Source organism: Phascolarctos cinereus, unplaced genomic scaffold (assembly GCF_003287225.1).
Source record: "Phascolarctos cinereus isolate Bilbo 61053 unplaced genomic scaffold, phaCin_HiC Scaffold_1;HRSCAF=81, whole genome shotgun sequence".
NCBI lineage: Eukaryota > Metazoa > Chordata > Mammalia > Diprotodontia > Phascolarctidae > Phascolarctos > Phascolarctos cinereus.
In genome coordinates this window covers 281,902,043-281,914,992 of record NW_027555514.1, presented here as the reverse complement: position 1 = coordinate 281,914,992, position 12,950 = coordinate 281,902,043, and the positions used below count along the sequence as shown (strand labels likewise).

Genomic DNA, 12,950 nt, shown 5'->3' with positions numbered 1-12,950 from the left:
CTTCTTGAGCCACCCCCCCTTCCTTACAGAAAGACAACATAGAGATGGTCAAGGCCCTCATCGTCTTTGGTGCCGAGGTGGACACCCCGAATGACTTTGGAGAGACGCCTGCCATGATTGCGTCGAGGATCCACAAAGGTGGGTGCTCATCACCCAAGGGGAGGAGGAGGAGGGCGTGCCCGGAGCCACTGGTGGCTGTGGCCTGGGGGGGCTCCCTCTGGGGCAAAGCCTTCCTGTTCTCCCGGCCTCCCTGCAGGCTCATTCCTTCCCTCAGCAAGCAGATTAGGTACCTAGTATGTGCCAGGCATTCTGCTAAGTGCAGGGGGCGCAGGAGAGCAAAAACAGTGCCTGCCCTCGGGAGCCTCCAGTCTGAGGGTGGAGGCAGCAGTACAGATGTCCATCTGTCAGCCCAAAAGCACCGACTGAAAGAGTCAATCCAAAATGTATAATGAGAAGCCAAGTAGGGAGGGAGACATGCCTCCCCGCCCCCCAGGGCTCCCCAGAGGCCCGTCCTCTCTCGAGCAGGCTGACCCTTAGGGGAACTGCCCAGGCCCTGGTGGCATGCATATGAGTGCTGAGCCCCCGGGGCCACACAAGCCATGACCAACCCATCACACGTACACTTCTCTCTCCACCCACTTACATTAGATGGTCAAGATTCCAGGTCAGAGAGAGACCACAGGATTCAGGGTGACTATGGGTAGGAACCTGAGAGGGTGTGGGGGGTGTGTGGGGGTGGGTGGGTGGGTGTGACAGAGATTGGTTGCTCCCTTTTTGTGATGTGGCCTCCACTTTCCTTATCTGTAAAATGGGACAAACAGACCTTCCCTCACCTGGGAGCCTTAGGGATGAACTCTTCTGACTCTGGAAGGAGCTATGGGATTCAGGGGCTTTGAGAACAGCAGGAAGAAGGAGCCTGGGGGACCACAGGTCATCTCTCTGCTCTGTCACTCGGCTTGAGGGGAGAGGTGGCATTCCCAGAGGGACTGAGTGGGGAAAGTTGCCCGTTGTGGCCCTGCCCAGGTTCTGCCGCTGGCCCCTTGTGGTCACTCTGGCAGCTCCTGTGGCCAGGCTCTTCAGGCTGGGAGTCTTGAGACGGCCCATGATGCCCATGGAGCTGCTGGGGTCAGGCCCCCTGGTTCTCACTCCCCCCCCCCACCACAAACCCAGGAGGCCAGGGTCTGGGGCGGGGGATGCGGTGTGGAACAAGCCTCTCACTTGCCCATTGTCTCGATGCTGCTCGACCTCCCGGCCCTGAACCGTGAGCAGTGGTCACCAGGAATTCGCTCTTGGCTCTGCTGAAAACCATAGGGGCTGACCACCTCACAGCCCCTGGGGCGCCCCTGGAGGTCTCGCAGCCTTCCACCTCCTCCCAAGACAGACCACCTCCCCCACGGATGCCGATGCGCGAGATAGGTAGGCCTCTCCTCCCTCCATCTGCTCTCTCTCCTTTCCTTCTCCACAATTTCTCCAGGTGGCTCCAGGGTCAGCCAGCCTAAGGCAGAAGGAGCCAGAACGGTCTCTGAGGTGGAGGGAGTGGGGTGCCTCCTGGGGGTGGAGGCCTAGGGCCGAATCCCCATGGGATGTGGTGCCCTGGCCTGACACCCACAGGAAGAGAGCTTCCTGGATGCTCCTGGGGTGGACGGGCAAGGAGGGCGGTGCTGGGGCCCCCGATGTCCTTACCAGAGGAGGCAGGAGGAGCGCCTCCTCTGAGGCCAGACCCGGTGGATGCTGCTTCGGGCTGGAATCCCAACCCAAACCTCCGAGCAGAGCCCGCCTGGGGGCCAGGGGCTGCCTCAGCCGAGCTCTCCCTTGGCTTCTTGTAGGGGCATTCTGACTCTTTGGGCGGCCACTGCCATTTGGCACCTGTAGGGGATCTGGGCCTGCCTTGGGGCCTGGGGCAGCACGGGGTCATGGAGTCACAGGGCTTCTCGGTTCTTTGCCTTCAGGGCAGTCTGAGGCCAGCCCTTCCTTCCCCTGTGCCTCAGTTTCCTCCTCTGTAGAAGCAGGAGGCTGAACTAAGTCATCTCTAGTGTGTTGTAGTTGTAAGTCCTTTGACATCCCTGGTCCCAGGCTCATTTGAGAGATGTCCCAGGTTCTAGCTCAGTCTAAGGAACCCTTGAGGGAGTTAGCCCATTTGACCTGGCCCAGGAGGAGGGCTGACCAGAGCTGACCCTGGCTCCTGAGAGCCCCAATGGAGGCATCAGCTGAGATGGACCCAGCACGTAGTCAGTGACCGCAGGCCTGGACAAGCCACACTTACAAGTCCGTCTCCTCTCGTCCTTCACGCCCTGCCTAGAACTGCCCCCACACACCCTTTTTTGTCTCTTGCTTTCACAGGCAGCCACTAAGCCAGGCCGGATGGCCACCCTGCCCCCAGAGGGGTCTGGGGCCCAGCTGCGGACTGGTAACATCCGGGCATAGAGAGGCTGGGAGGCCAATCATGTCATAGGATTAGCTCTAGCACGCACATCCCACCCTACCCCTCCCTCTCCTTCTTTCTTTCCTTCTTTCTCCTCCCTTCTCTCTGTCTCTTCTCTCTCCTCTCCTCTCCTCTTCTCTTTTCTCTGTCTCTGTCTCTGTCTCTCCCTTCCTCCATCTCTCCTTCCCTCCCTCCTTCTCTCTGTCTCTATCTCTCCCTTCCTCCCTTCCTCCCTCCTTCTCTCTGTCTGTATGTCTGTCTCCCTCTTTCTCTCCTACACACACACACACACACACACACGTATACACACACACACATATGTACACACACACACACACACACATGCCCCTCCCTCTTCCCTTCATTCTGCCAAATTTGAAGTCAGAGCATCAAGTTGAAAATGTTGACTCTACTCCTTTTTGTGACCTTGACCAAGTCTTTCAGCCCCTCTAGGCCTTAATTTCCTCTGTAAAAAGAAAGTGTTGGGGGGCAGCTAGGTGGCGCAGTGGATAGAGCACCGGCCCTGGATTCAGGAGCACCTGAGTTCAAATCTGGCCTCTGACACATAACATTCACTGGCTGTGTGGCCCTGGGCAAGTCACTTAACCCTGATGCCTTACCATAGAAAAAAAAAAGTGTTGGCCTTGATCTAAGTTCCCTTATGGCTCTAAATCCTGTGCTCCTAGCTGTCAGCCAGCCCTGTGCTCCCCCTCACTCTCCTCCCTCTTCCTCCTTCCCTTTCCTTCCTTCTGCCTCTTCTTCCTCTCTCCCCCTTCCTCCTCCCCCTTTCCCCCTCCCTTTCCCCCTCCCTCTTTCCTTTCCCTTCACCTCCCTCCTCCCATCCTTCCTACCCCTTTCCCTCCTCTCTCTTCCCCATCCCTCTTCCCCTTCCCCTTTTTCCTCTCTCCCTCCTCCTCCCACATCTCCAGCCTCACAGGTTCTTCTGAGCTTTATCTCACTTTCTCCTGGTGCTCAGCCCCTGGGCCTGCTCCAGGTCCTCCTGGCCAGGATGGAGGAGCCACCTCCTGTTTTCTCCCAAGGGCACTCACTTCTGGGCGCCAGGGTTCGACTGAGGGAATGGCCTGCTTGCTGGGCTCTGGGGGGCTGGGGACGCTGGAGCTAACCACGCAGAGGGGCTGATGCTGCTGTTTGTGTCCATAGAATGAAGCTGATGGCAATCACCAATGCTCTGGGGCTCTTTACAAAGATACAGCTTGTGGTCTGGGCTTGAACCCCAGCCTTACTGCTCTGGCCAAGTGGGAAATGAGTGGAGCCAGGTGTGGGTCCAAGAGGCAGACGAGGGAAGATTAGGATACCAAGGACAGTAGGACAGATCCCCCTGGACAGTGGTCAGCAGAAGGCAGGGGGCATCCTCTCCGCTGTCCCGCTGCCCCTGTGGGAGGGCCGCATGGCTCCAGAGCAACCTTGGTGGGGCAGGGGCTGTGGTAGCAATGGGAGGATGAGCCAGGGCCCGGCAAGGGGTGTGGGGGGGAAGCTTCTGTGTTACTCCGTCCTCCCTAAATAGTAGGAAGAGTTGGGAGGCCAGCAGCGAGCTCCCCTCTGGGGTCCCAGCAGCAAGCTCCCCCAGGGGGCCCCTGGGCGCAGGAAGCCCCATGTTGGAGAGCAGCCTCTGACACCCACTGGCCAGATCAGGCTGGCCAAGCTGTCACACTGCTGAGGCAAAGGTCTGGGGCTTTCATACTGGAAGTTCTCCACACTGATTAAATCTGAATCCAGACCCCAAAATATGCCCTGTTCAGCAGTGGGGAGACAGAGGAAGAACCACGTGGTCCCTGCACTTAGAGGCTGCTGTAGGGAATGCAGCAGATGAGCTGCAGAGAAGGTGGGATGTGAGTGGAGCAAGACCCAGCCTGGGGCAGTGACAGGTCAGGCAACTCTGGATTTTCAAGTCCCTCCCCGCCTCTGTGCCTTGAGAGGCATTGTGGGCCTAGGACACAGGGAGCTGGCCTTGGAGTCAGAAAGACCTGGCTTTAAACCCTGCTTCAGGCCTTAGTAGCCAGGTGACTTTGGGCACATCATTCATCTCTCTGGTTCTCAGTTTCCTAATCTGTAAAAGGCAAGGTCCTGTCCAGCTCCAAACCTAGAGTCCTGTGACTCAGCCGTTTCTGAGGTCACTGCCAACTCAGAATCCCACAGACCTAGAGGTGGACGGGGGAGGGGCTTTTTCCGAGCCTCTTTGCTTTGCCCCTCCTATCTTCGTAGAGCGCTGTTGGCCTCTGGGATTGGCCAGCTACCGTGTCCTGAGGGCTCGCGGAGCCCACGCCCCCCATTTTACAGATGGGGAGCTTAAGGCCCACGCAGGTAAAGTGGCTCATATAGGCAGGAGGCCCCCAAGAGAGCCATAGGCGACCTGCCCTCCCTGGCGGGCTGACCCCTGACCTCCGACCCTTTGTGCCCTCCCAGAGCTGCAGGACTTTGTCCACCTCTCAAGGTCCCGGAAGCCCAACTTCATCATGAGCTCTCTGAGGGATGAGCGGAGAACGTAAGTGTGGGGCAGAGTGGGTCCTGGAGGGAGGCTGGGCCTGGGGCTCAGGCTCCCTCTCATTTCCGCCTCTCCCCTCAAGCCACGACCACCTGCTGTGTCTGGACGGAGGAGGAGTGAAGGGCCTCATCCTCATTCAGCTGCTCATGGCCATCGAGAAGGTCGCGGGCATCCCCACCAAGGACCTCTTTGACTGGGTGGCCGGGACCAGCACAGGCGGGATCCTGGCCCTCGCCATCCAGCATGGTGAGGGGGGTGCCGGGGAGGGAGCAGGGGCCCCTCCGGGGTGATGCAGTCCGGGCTCAGCTCAGTGGGATTCCGCTGCACCAACGGCCAGCAATCGCAGGAGCGTGTGCAGCGCCGCTACAGCCAGGGGAGCATGCTGGGTGCTGGGCTACAGAGACCCGGGAGAGAGGCTTCGGATGGCATGGGCCTCGCTGACTCACCCACTGGAGCCGATAGAGGGGGAGACTCGGCCGTGTAGGACTTAGTGAATGAGGCCCACAGAGAGGGGGGGAGCTGCCCAGGGTCACGCAGCTAGCCAGTGGTCACGGTGGGTCTGGAGTCCGGGACTTCCTGCCTCTGCACTCGGCTCACCACGCGGCCTCTCACCCCGGGGAGGATGCCTCCCCCGCAGCCCCAGTCAGTTCCCTCATCGCCCCACACCCTGGCGGTCTGCCCGTCTTTCAGAGTCGGGCCTGGCTCGGCCCTGCCTGGGCCCTGCCTGAGCAGCGGCTGCTGACCTTCTCGGCCTCTTGTCCCAGGCAAGTCCATGACCTACATGCGCGGCCTGTACTTCCGCATGAAGGACGAGGTGTTCCGCGGCTCCAGACCATACGAGTCGGCGCCGCTGGAGGAGTTCCTAAAGAGAGAGTTTGGGGAGCACACCAAGATGACGGACATCAAGAGACCCAAGTAAGGCCCACCCCCCGCTGGGTGCCATCGCCTGTGGCCCGCCCGGCCGGGCTGCATGGGCCTGGGAGCTGTATCAAGGCCCCAGAATCTGCCGTGGTGCTCCCCGGCCTCCAGCTCGCATTCACTAACTCCGTCCTCAAACCTTGGCCTCAGAAGAATGAAAGGGGGGAGGGAACAAGCCTTATTGAGCACCTATTGTGTGCCAGCACTGTGCTCCGTGCTTTACACATGTCATCTCTGATCTTCACGGCAGCCTCCAAGGAGGAAACTGACACAGACATGGAGTGCCTTGCCCAGGGGCACACAGCTAGTCAGTAGCGTCTGGGGCTGGATTTGAACTCGGGTCTTTCTGACTCCAGACCCAGATCTTTATCCACTGTACCCCACTAGGAGGTACTAGCTCTCAAGCTGGAAGGGACCTCAGAGGCCATCTTGTCCACCCCCTCCCATTTTACTGGGTGAGGAAACTGAGGCACAGACAGATGAGGTGACTTGATGAGGGTCACACAGTGAGGAATCTGTTATTTTCTTACTGATTGGCCTCAAAGCTGCCTCCCTGTGATGGTTTCTTTTGTTTGTTTGTTTTTGTTTTTTTAATGAGGCAGTTGGGGTTAAGTGACTTGCCCAGAGTCACACAGCTAGTGAGTGTTATGTGTCTGAGGTCAGATTTGAACTCAGGTGCTCCTGACTCCAGGGCCGGTGCTCTATCCACTGCGCCATCTAGCTGCCTCCCCTGTGATGTTAATAGAGGTCTTTTCATGATCGCTCAGTGCCACTTCATCCGTGGAATTCAGCATGGCAGCCTGGTTTCTGTGAGGGCTACAGGCTTGCTAGGGGCTAGGCTTGTGCTGCCTCGGTTCTAGGGAAGTCTGGGGCCCTCCCTGAACGCCTGATCTCAGAAGTCCCCTGGGCTCAATTCAAACCCACTGCCCTGAGCTGGAGCTGAACAGGTTAGGGGACGAGGAAGGAAGCTCAGTGGGATCATGTAGGTCCGCACAGGGCCAGGACGTCCCTCTTGAGACACATTTATTGGGAGAGTCTGCACAAGGCACTGTGCAAAGCCAGCAGAGCCAGAGTGCTTGCCCTCCAGAAGCTTCTGATCTGCTTGGAAAGACAGAAGACCTTGGGCAAGTAATTTCTTCTTTTTGGGCCTAGGTTATCTCATCATGAAAATGAGAGTGTTAAATAAGAATTTATAATTCCCTCAATTCTGATTTTTTTTTAGATTTTTTTTGTGGGGGGTGTGGCAAGGCAGTGGGGTTAAGTGACTTGCCCAGGGTCACACAGCTAGTAGGTGTTATGTGTCTGAGGCCGTATTTGAACTCAGGTCCTTCTGAATCCAGGGCTGGTGCTCTATCCACTGCACCTAGCTGCCACCTCCTCAATTCTGACATCCCCTGTTCTAAGGCCCCTCCCAGCTCTGACATCCCCTGTTCTAAGGTCCCTCCCAGCTCAGACATCCCCTGTTCTGAATCCCCTCCTAGCTCTGATATCCCCTGTTCTAAGGCCTCTCCCAGCTCTGACATCCCCTGTTCTCAGGCTCTTCCCAGCTCAGATATCCCCTGTCCTGAATCCCCTCCTAGCTCTGACATCCTCTGTTCTAAGGTCCCTCCCAGCTCTGACATCCCCTGTTCTCAGGCCCCTCCCAGCTCTGACGCTCTCTCAAACTTGCCACAGTACCATATAACATAGTTAGTTCCCTGCTGCCTCGGGATGTCCAGCTGGGCTGAGGCCGCAGGGGAATGGAGGGAGGGTCTTCCCAGGGTGTATGGCGGGTGCTTGCACTGACGGAGCTGTGTGGCTCACTGCCCCCAGGGTGATGCTGACCGGGACCCTGTCTGACCGCCAGCCTGCTGAGCTCCACCTGTTCCGCAATTATGATGCCCCTGAGACCAGAAATGAGCCTCGTTTTGCACAGAACCCTAACTTACTGCCCCTCACCCAGCCTCAAGGTAACTGAAGGTTCCCCAGCCCAGTTGGGATGAGGGGGGTAGTTGAGGGGCACCGGGCAGTGCCAGCCCGGCTCAGGCGACCCCCACCATGACCTCCTCACCTTCCCTTTTGCTCAGGAAAGGCAGCCGAGAGGGCAGGTTGCTTCAGGCTCTCCTGCCCTGTCCTGGAGCCCCAGACCCCTCATCCGTGGAAGGGTCACCCTCCGGCTCACAGTGCATGGTCTCCTCCCTCTCCCCCAGACACGCACGCACTCACACAGTCCTAAGCCCTGGGATCTGGGTGCAGGCCTCACCTTGGAGCCGCCCCTCTGCCTCCCTCAGACCAGCTGGTGTGGAGGGCGGCCCGAAGCAGTGGGGCGGCCCCCACCTACTTCCGGCCCATCGGGCGCTTCCTCGATGGAGGACTGCTGGCCAACAACCCAACGCTGGACGCCATGACTGAGATCCACGAGTACAACCAGGACATGATCCGCAAGGTGAGTCCCGGCCGGCCTGGCCAGGACCCCGCTGCCCTGTGCCAGAACGGGTCAGCTCTGGGCAGCCCCAACTGGCGGGGGACCGGGCCTTGGCCATCGGAGGAGGCTTGTCCTGGAGAGGAGGGTGGGCCTCCGGGAAGATGTGAGCGCCAACAGGAAGGCAGCTAAGGGAAGGGCAGATAGCCTCAGTGGGCAGTGCCAGGGCCCACGGGGAAGGTTTCTGGGAGGTGAATCACCCAGAAGGGGCTGGAGCTGCCTGGGGAGGGAGTGAGCTCCCCACCGCAGTCTGCATGGAGGCTCGGGGGGGATCATGCCCTGGCCTTGGAGTCGTCACCTTGGATGCTTCCCAGCTGTGTGACCCTGGGCTAGGTGTTTAACCATTCTGGGCCTTGGTCTGCTCATCAGTGAAATGGCAGTGGTCTCGGAGCTCTCCTGAGGGAGAGGTGAGGTCACCTACGTGAGGCACTGGTGAGCTCTCATCATCAGGGGCTCTCTGTTCAGGGCCCTCCCACTCTGCAGGCACTGCGGTTCTGCCACGTGGTGAAGGGAGCCTCTCTTGGCCAGGCCTGGGCACAGCCTCTCCTGCCAGCCGTCGTCTGTCCTTATTGGGCTCAGACGTGGGGGGTGTAGGAGGGGAGGCCAAAGATTGGCCTCGGGAGGTGCCCGGCCAGCACCCACGCCACAGACAAGGCTCCCACGGCGTGGTTCCTGTGCCACAGGAGCCAGAGAAGGAGGGGCTGCGGGAAGCTGGGTTCATGCAGGGTCATGGGATGGGGGAAGGGAATCAATCAATCACCATTTCTGAAGCACCTTCCATGCACCCAGGGATCCAGGCAGGGAGAGAAGGCCATGGGGGGCTGTGGAGCCCATTAGCGGGATCAAGACCTGCTGGGCCTCAGTTTCCTCCTCCGTAAGAGCCCCAGCTGCCTCCTCTCAGCTCCAAGTCCTGTGCTCTTCTGCGGATGAGGGAGGGTCTTCATACGAGGGGCCGACAGAGTGGGCCTTAGTTAGAAATGGGCTGGGCTGGGTAGGGCTGTGAGCACGGGGGATTGTGGGGGAGGGGGGTCTTTGCGGGAGAGGCTTGAAGGACTGCCAGAGAGCCAGGCAGGATGCTTCTGCTCCGTCTGAAGGGTGAGTAGGGGGTGAGTGGATGGCCTGCCGAGGAACTGAGGCCCCAAAGTGAGAGAGGGGAGTGGGGTGAGCCAGAGGGCGGTGGGCCTCTGAGCCAGCGGCAGCCCCACATCCTTGTAGATGCTGCTCCGCCGGGCTGAGAACTCCCAGCTGCGTCTCTGTGGGCCCCCCCATTTCACTGACGTGAGCCTCGGTTTCGTCTTCTGTAAAGCATGGCCAGTAATAACAGTGGGAACGTCAAGGTTTACAAAGCCCTTCCTGGGAGCAGCCACATCCCTGCTGCTTTCCAGGAGAGGAGGCCCAGGCTGGGCCTGTAGCTCCTAAGTGCCTGTTTCCCAGGCCAGCCAGGGGCCTTCACTTCCCCAGCACTTGGCTGTGGGGCCAAGTTGTTACAAACCCTACCTGTCCTGGGCCTGGTGCGAGTTTTCCCTACACACATTGGCTCTCTGCCAGGCCTCCTTCCCTGAGCTCTGGGCCATCTCAGAAGCCACCCAGTGAGTCGAGGGCCCCCTGGCCAACCCTGTCCCCGTCCCCATCTCCCCAGGGCCAAAGTCACAAGGTAAAGAAGCTCTCCTTGGTCGTCTCCTTGGGGACCGGAAAGTCCCCGCAGGTGCCGGTGAGCTGCGTGGATGTGTTCCGCCCCAGCAACCCCTGGGAACTGGCCCGCACTGTCTTTGGAGCCAGGGAGCTGGGCAAAATGGTGGTTGACTGTGTGAGTACCCCCCACGCCAAAGGCTTTGCCGGGGAATGCATGCCAGGGCGTGGCACGTCTGGGGTGGGGGGAGAGGGATACTCCTGGCCCTTCCTCTTGTTAAAAATGCTTTAACTGATGCTTTTTGGCTTTTCCTGCCACCATTACTGCCCAGTAACATCGCACCCACCCTTTTAACAGAGAAGATCAGTTAGACCCAGGAAACTGAAGCAGGGATTGCATCTGCACCTCTCAGCACTGGGGTAGTGGGGGAGGGGGTGCCTGGCGCCATCTGATCCCGTGCGCCCGAGAGCAGAGGTCTCCATTGTCAGTCGGTAGGACTTGGGGTGCTCTGGAAGGCGCCTGAGTGCCAGGGTGCTCACCAGGCCCTTTGCTGCAGTGCACAGATCCTGACGGGCGGGCAGTGGACCGGGCCCGAGCGTGGTGCGAGATGGTCGGCATCCACTACTTCAGGTACCGAGGGGCCCCTCGGCCCTGAGCGCCTTCTTCCTGCCTGCCCCCTTCTGGCTCATCTGACCCCTTCGCCCTGTCAGGCCCCATCCTGCCCCGCCCAGAGGAGCCCCTTAATGGACGTTGGTTCACTGAAGTGATGCCCGCCCATCATGGGCACCAGAGCCTCAGTCCTCGCCCCTCTGCCCCTCCCCCCGCCCGCCAGTGACCGCTCTCCCCTCCTCTGGCAGACTGAACCCCCAGCTGGGGGCAGACATCATGCTGGACGAGGTCAGCGACGCGGTCCTGGTGAACGCCCTCTGGGAGACCGAGGTGTACATCTACGAGCAGCGCGATCAGTTACAGAAGCTGGTCCAGCAGCTGCTGACCCCCTGAGGCTGGCAGGGGGGGGAGGAGGGGGCCCCGCCCCTGCCCCAGCCCCGCCCCGGACACCTGGCGAGGAATGATGCTGGGATTTGGACCGCGAGAGCCCGCCTGCCAGGAGGCAGAAGGGAGGAGCTCAGAGGGTGTGGCCGGCTGGAGGGGCGTCCTCTCCCACCCCTCTGAGGGGTTTGGGGTGTTCCTGGCCTGAGGCCTCGACGCCTCCAGCGGGAGGCCCTGCTTCTTGCTGTTACCGCCTTAAAGTGTTGGCCTGAGCCACCAACCTCCTTCTGCCTTATCCCTCCTCCACGTCCTCCGGCAGGCGACAGACCCCAGAGGACCGAGCTAGTGCCCCTCCCCCCTCCAGAGCCACCCTTTGCCAAGCTGGGCCACGGGGGTGGGGATTTCCTGGCAAGAAAACTGGACAGGAATCTGCTGGATTTCTTATTAGGACCTTGGATGGAGGGCCTGGGGAGCTGGGGGAGGCCCTCAGGCCTGGAAGCAGCCTGTTCTCTGCCCCACCTCCGGGGGCCCAGCTGTCATGCCAGGGAGCCAGTGGCTCTGTGGGACAAGACCCTTGCGCCTGCTCCCAGGCTGCAGATTGCCATCAGTCCCAGACTCCACTTCACCTCCCCAAGGGAGAATCCACCGGGCCCCGAGAAGGAAGTTCAGAGCCAACTTTGCCCCCAGTCTCCTGCCCCAGCCCAGGAAACTCTCAAAGTCCATCCTCTGTTGGGTCGCCTACTTTCTTCTCCCCTCCCCCCTCCTCCACTGGCTTGGTTCTTAAACAAGGAAATGTTCTAAGCTGCTCCTTGGGGCCTGGCCCTCGGTACCCCCCCCAGATGATGTGGGCAAGAAGAGGGGTGCTGGGTGGCCCCCCACCTCCACCCCTCCTCAAACTGAAATAAATGGCTTGAGACCCACGCTGCTTGTGTTGGTGTGAGCTCTGGCCTGTGGCTCTGCGGGTGGAAGGAGAGGTTTGAATCTTGGGATCGGATCGTTTAGAGCTGGGAGGGAGGGACCTTGGGCCCAGAGCAGCCCACGGTACAAAAGTCAGTATTTCTCGTGGTTGAACCAAAGAAGCATCGCCTTATTTCCCCTCTGCGCCCCGCTCCTAACGCTGAGGACACATTGAATGAAGGCAATGTGGAATGGCAGGATGGGTCCATTGGAGTGAGGGTGGTCTGCCAGAAAAGGAGACAACCAGCTACATGTAGGTTTCCTCATCACTAAAATGGAAGGGATAAACATGAGGAGCACTGAGGGGGCTCCCAGCCCTCTGCTCCTTCCCCAGACCGAGGTGAAGAGGACCCCAACCACACTCAAGGAAACAGGGAGCCTTCTTTCTGTCTCGGGAGCTGGGGTAGATGTGCTGGTCCTAGCCAAGGTGGGGTGGAACTTGCAAAAGCAACATTGTTTATAAGGACATGGGAGTGAGGGCCAGAAAATGGAGCACCAAGTGTGTCGGGTAAGTCCTGAGCGCAGCTTCATTGGTGCCTCTGGAAGGTATGCCGGGCAGGAGGCAAGGGGCTGGGGTTGAAGTCCTCATCCTGGCTGCCGGACGACATCCTGTTTCTGGGGTCATCGAGGGTTTAGAGCTGGAAGGAGCCTTTGACATGGAGGCAGCTCAGGCCCAGAGAGGAGCGGTCACTGTCCCAAGGCCACACAGGCAGAGAGGATGTTGGAAGGCCTCTGGCTCCAAGTGGAGACCAAAGGGCGCATGGGGGCAGAGGAAGAAGGTGCTCTCCCACGAGGCCGGCTCAGATATTGGCAGTTGGGGAGGGAATTGGGGGGGGGGGTTCTCCCAGCCTGGGCATGGAGCCAAAGGGAACCCCACCAGGTGGCCTCTGGGGCTCCCTCTGCTGCTGCAAACTTGCCCCCCTCGCCAGCAATGGCAGCCTGGAGGGGAGCGGGGAGATGATAGGGGAGTGCGGCTTGCTGAGCCCTCCCAGAGGGTTGAATAATTCAAAGAGAAGGTCACATGAGCCCCCCTCACTGTCCCAGGCTTCCTTCCCACCCACGCCCCACT

General features: G+C 59.7%; 1 protein-coding gene across 6 annotated transcripts in view; it reads left to right on the top strand.

Moving 5' to 3' along the window:
- Window positions 1-11,845, top strand: part of PLA2G6 (phospholipase A2 group VI) — a 49,714-nt gene extending 37,869 nt beyond the window's left edge. For 4 of the 6 annotated variants that reach the window (XM_078147330.1, XM_078147327.1, XM_078147329.1 and 1 more), the window contains 11 exons: window positions 30-138; window positions 649-690; window positions 1,270-1,416; window positions 4,847-4,925; window positions 5,008-5,171; window positions 5,690-5,840; window positions 7,656-7,792; window positions 8,114-8,268; window positions 9,944-10,111; window positions 10,491-10,564; window positions 10,792-11,845. In XM_078147330.1, the coding sequence (XP_078003456.1) occupies window positions 30-138; window positions 649-690; window positions 1,270-1,416; window positions 4,847-4,925; window positions 5,008-5,171; window positions 5,690-5,840; window positions 7,656-7,792; window positions 8,114-8,268; window positions 9,944-10,111; window positions 10,491-10,564; window positions 10,792-10,936 (1,371 nt within the window). In that variant the 3' untranslated portion in view covers window positions 10,937-11,845. Of the gene's footprint in view, window positions 1-29; window positions 139-648; window positions 691-1,269; window positions 1,417-4,846; window positions 4,926-5,007; window positions 5,172-5,689; window positions 5,841-7,655; window positions 7,793-8,078; window positions 8,269-9,943; window positions 10,112-10,490; window positions 10,565-10,791 lie in introns of those variants that run through there. The other 2 variants (XM_020982582.2, XM_078147333.1) reach the window with 2 other exon arrangements.
- Window positions 11,846-12,950: the final 1,105 nt, after the last annotated feature.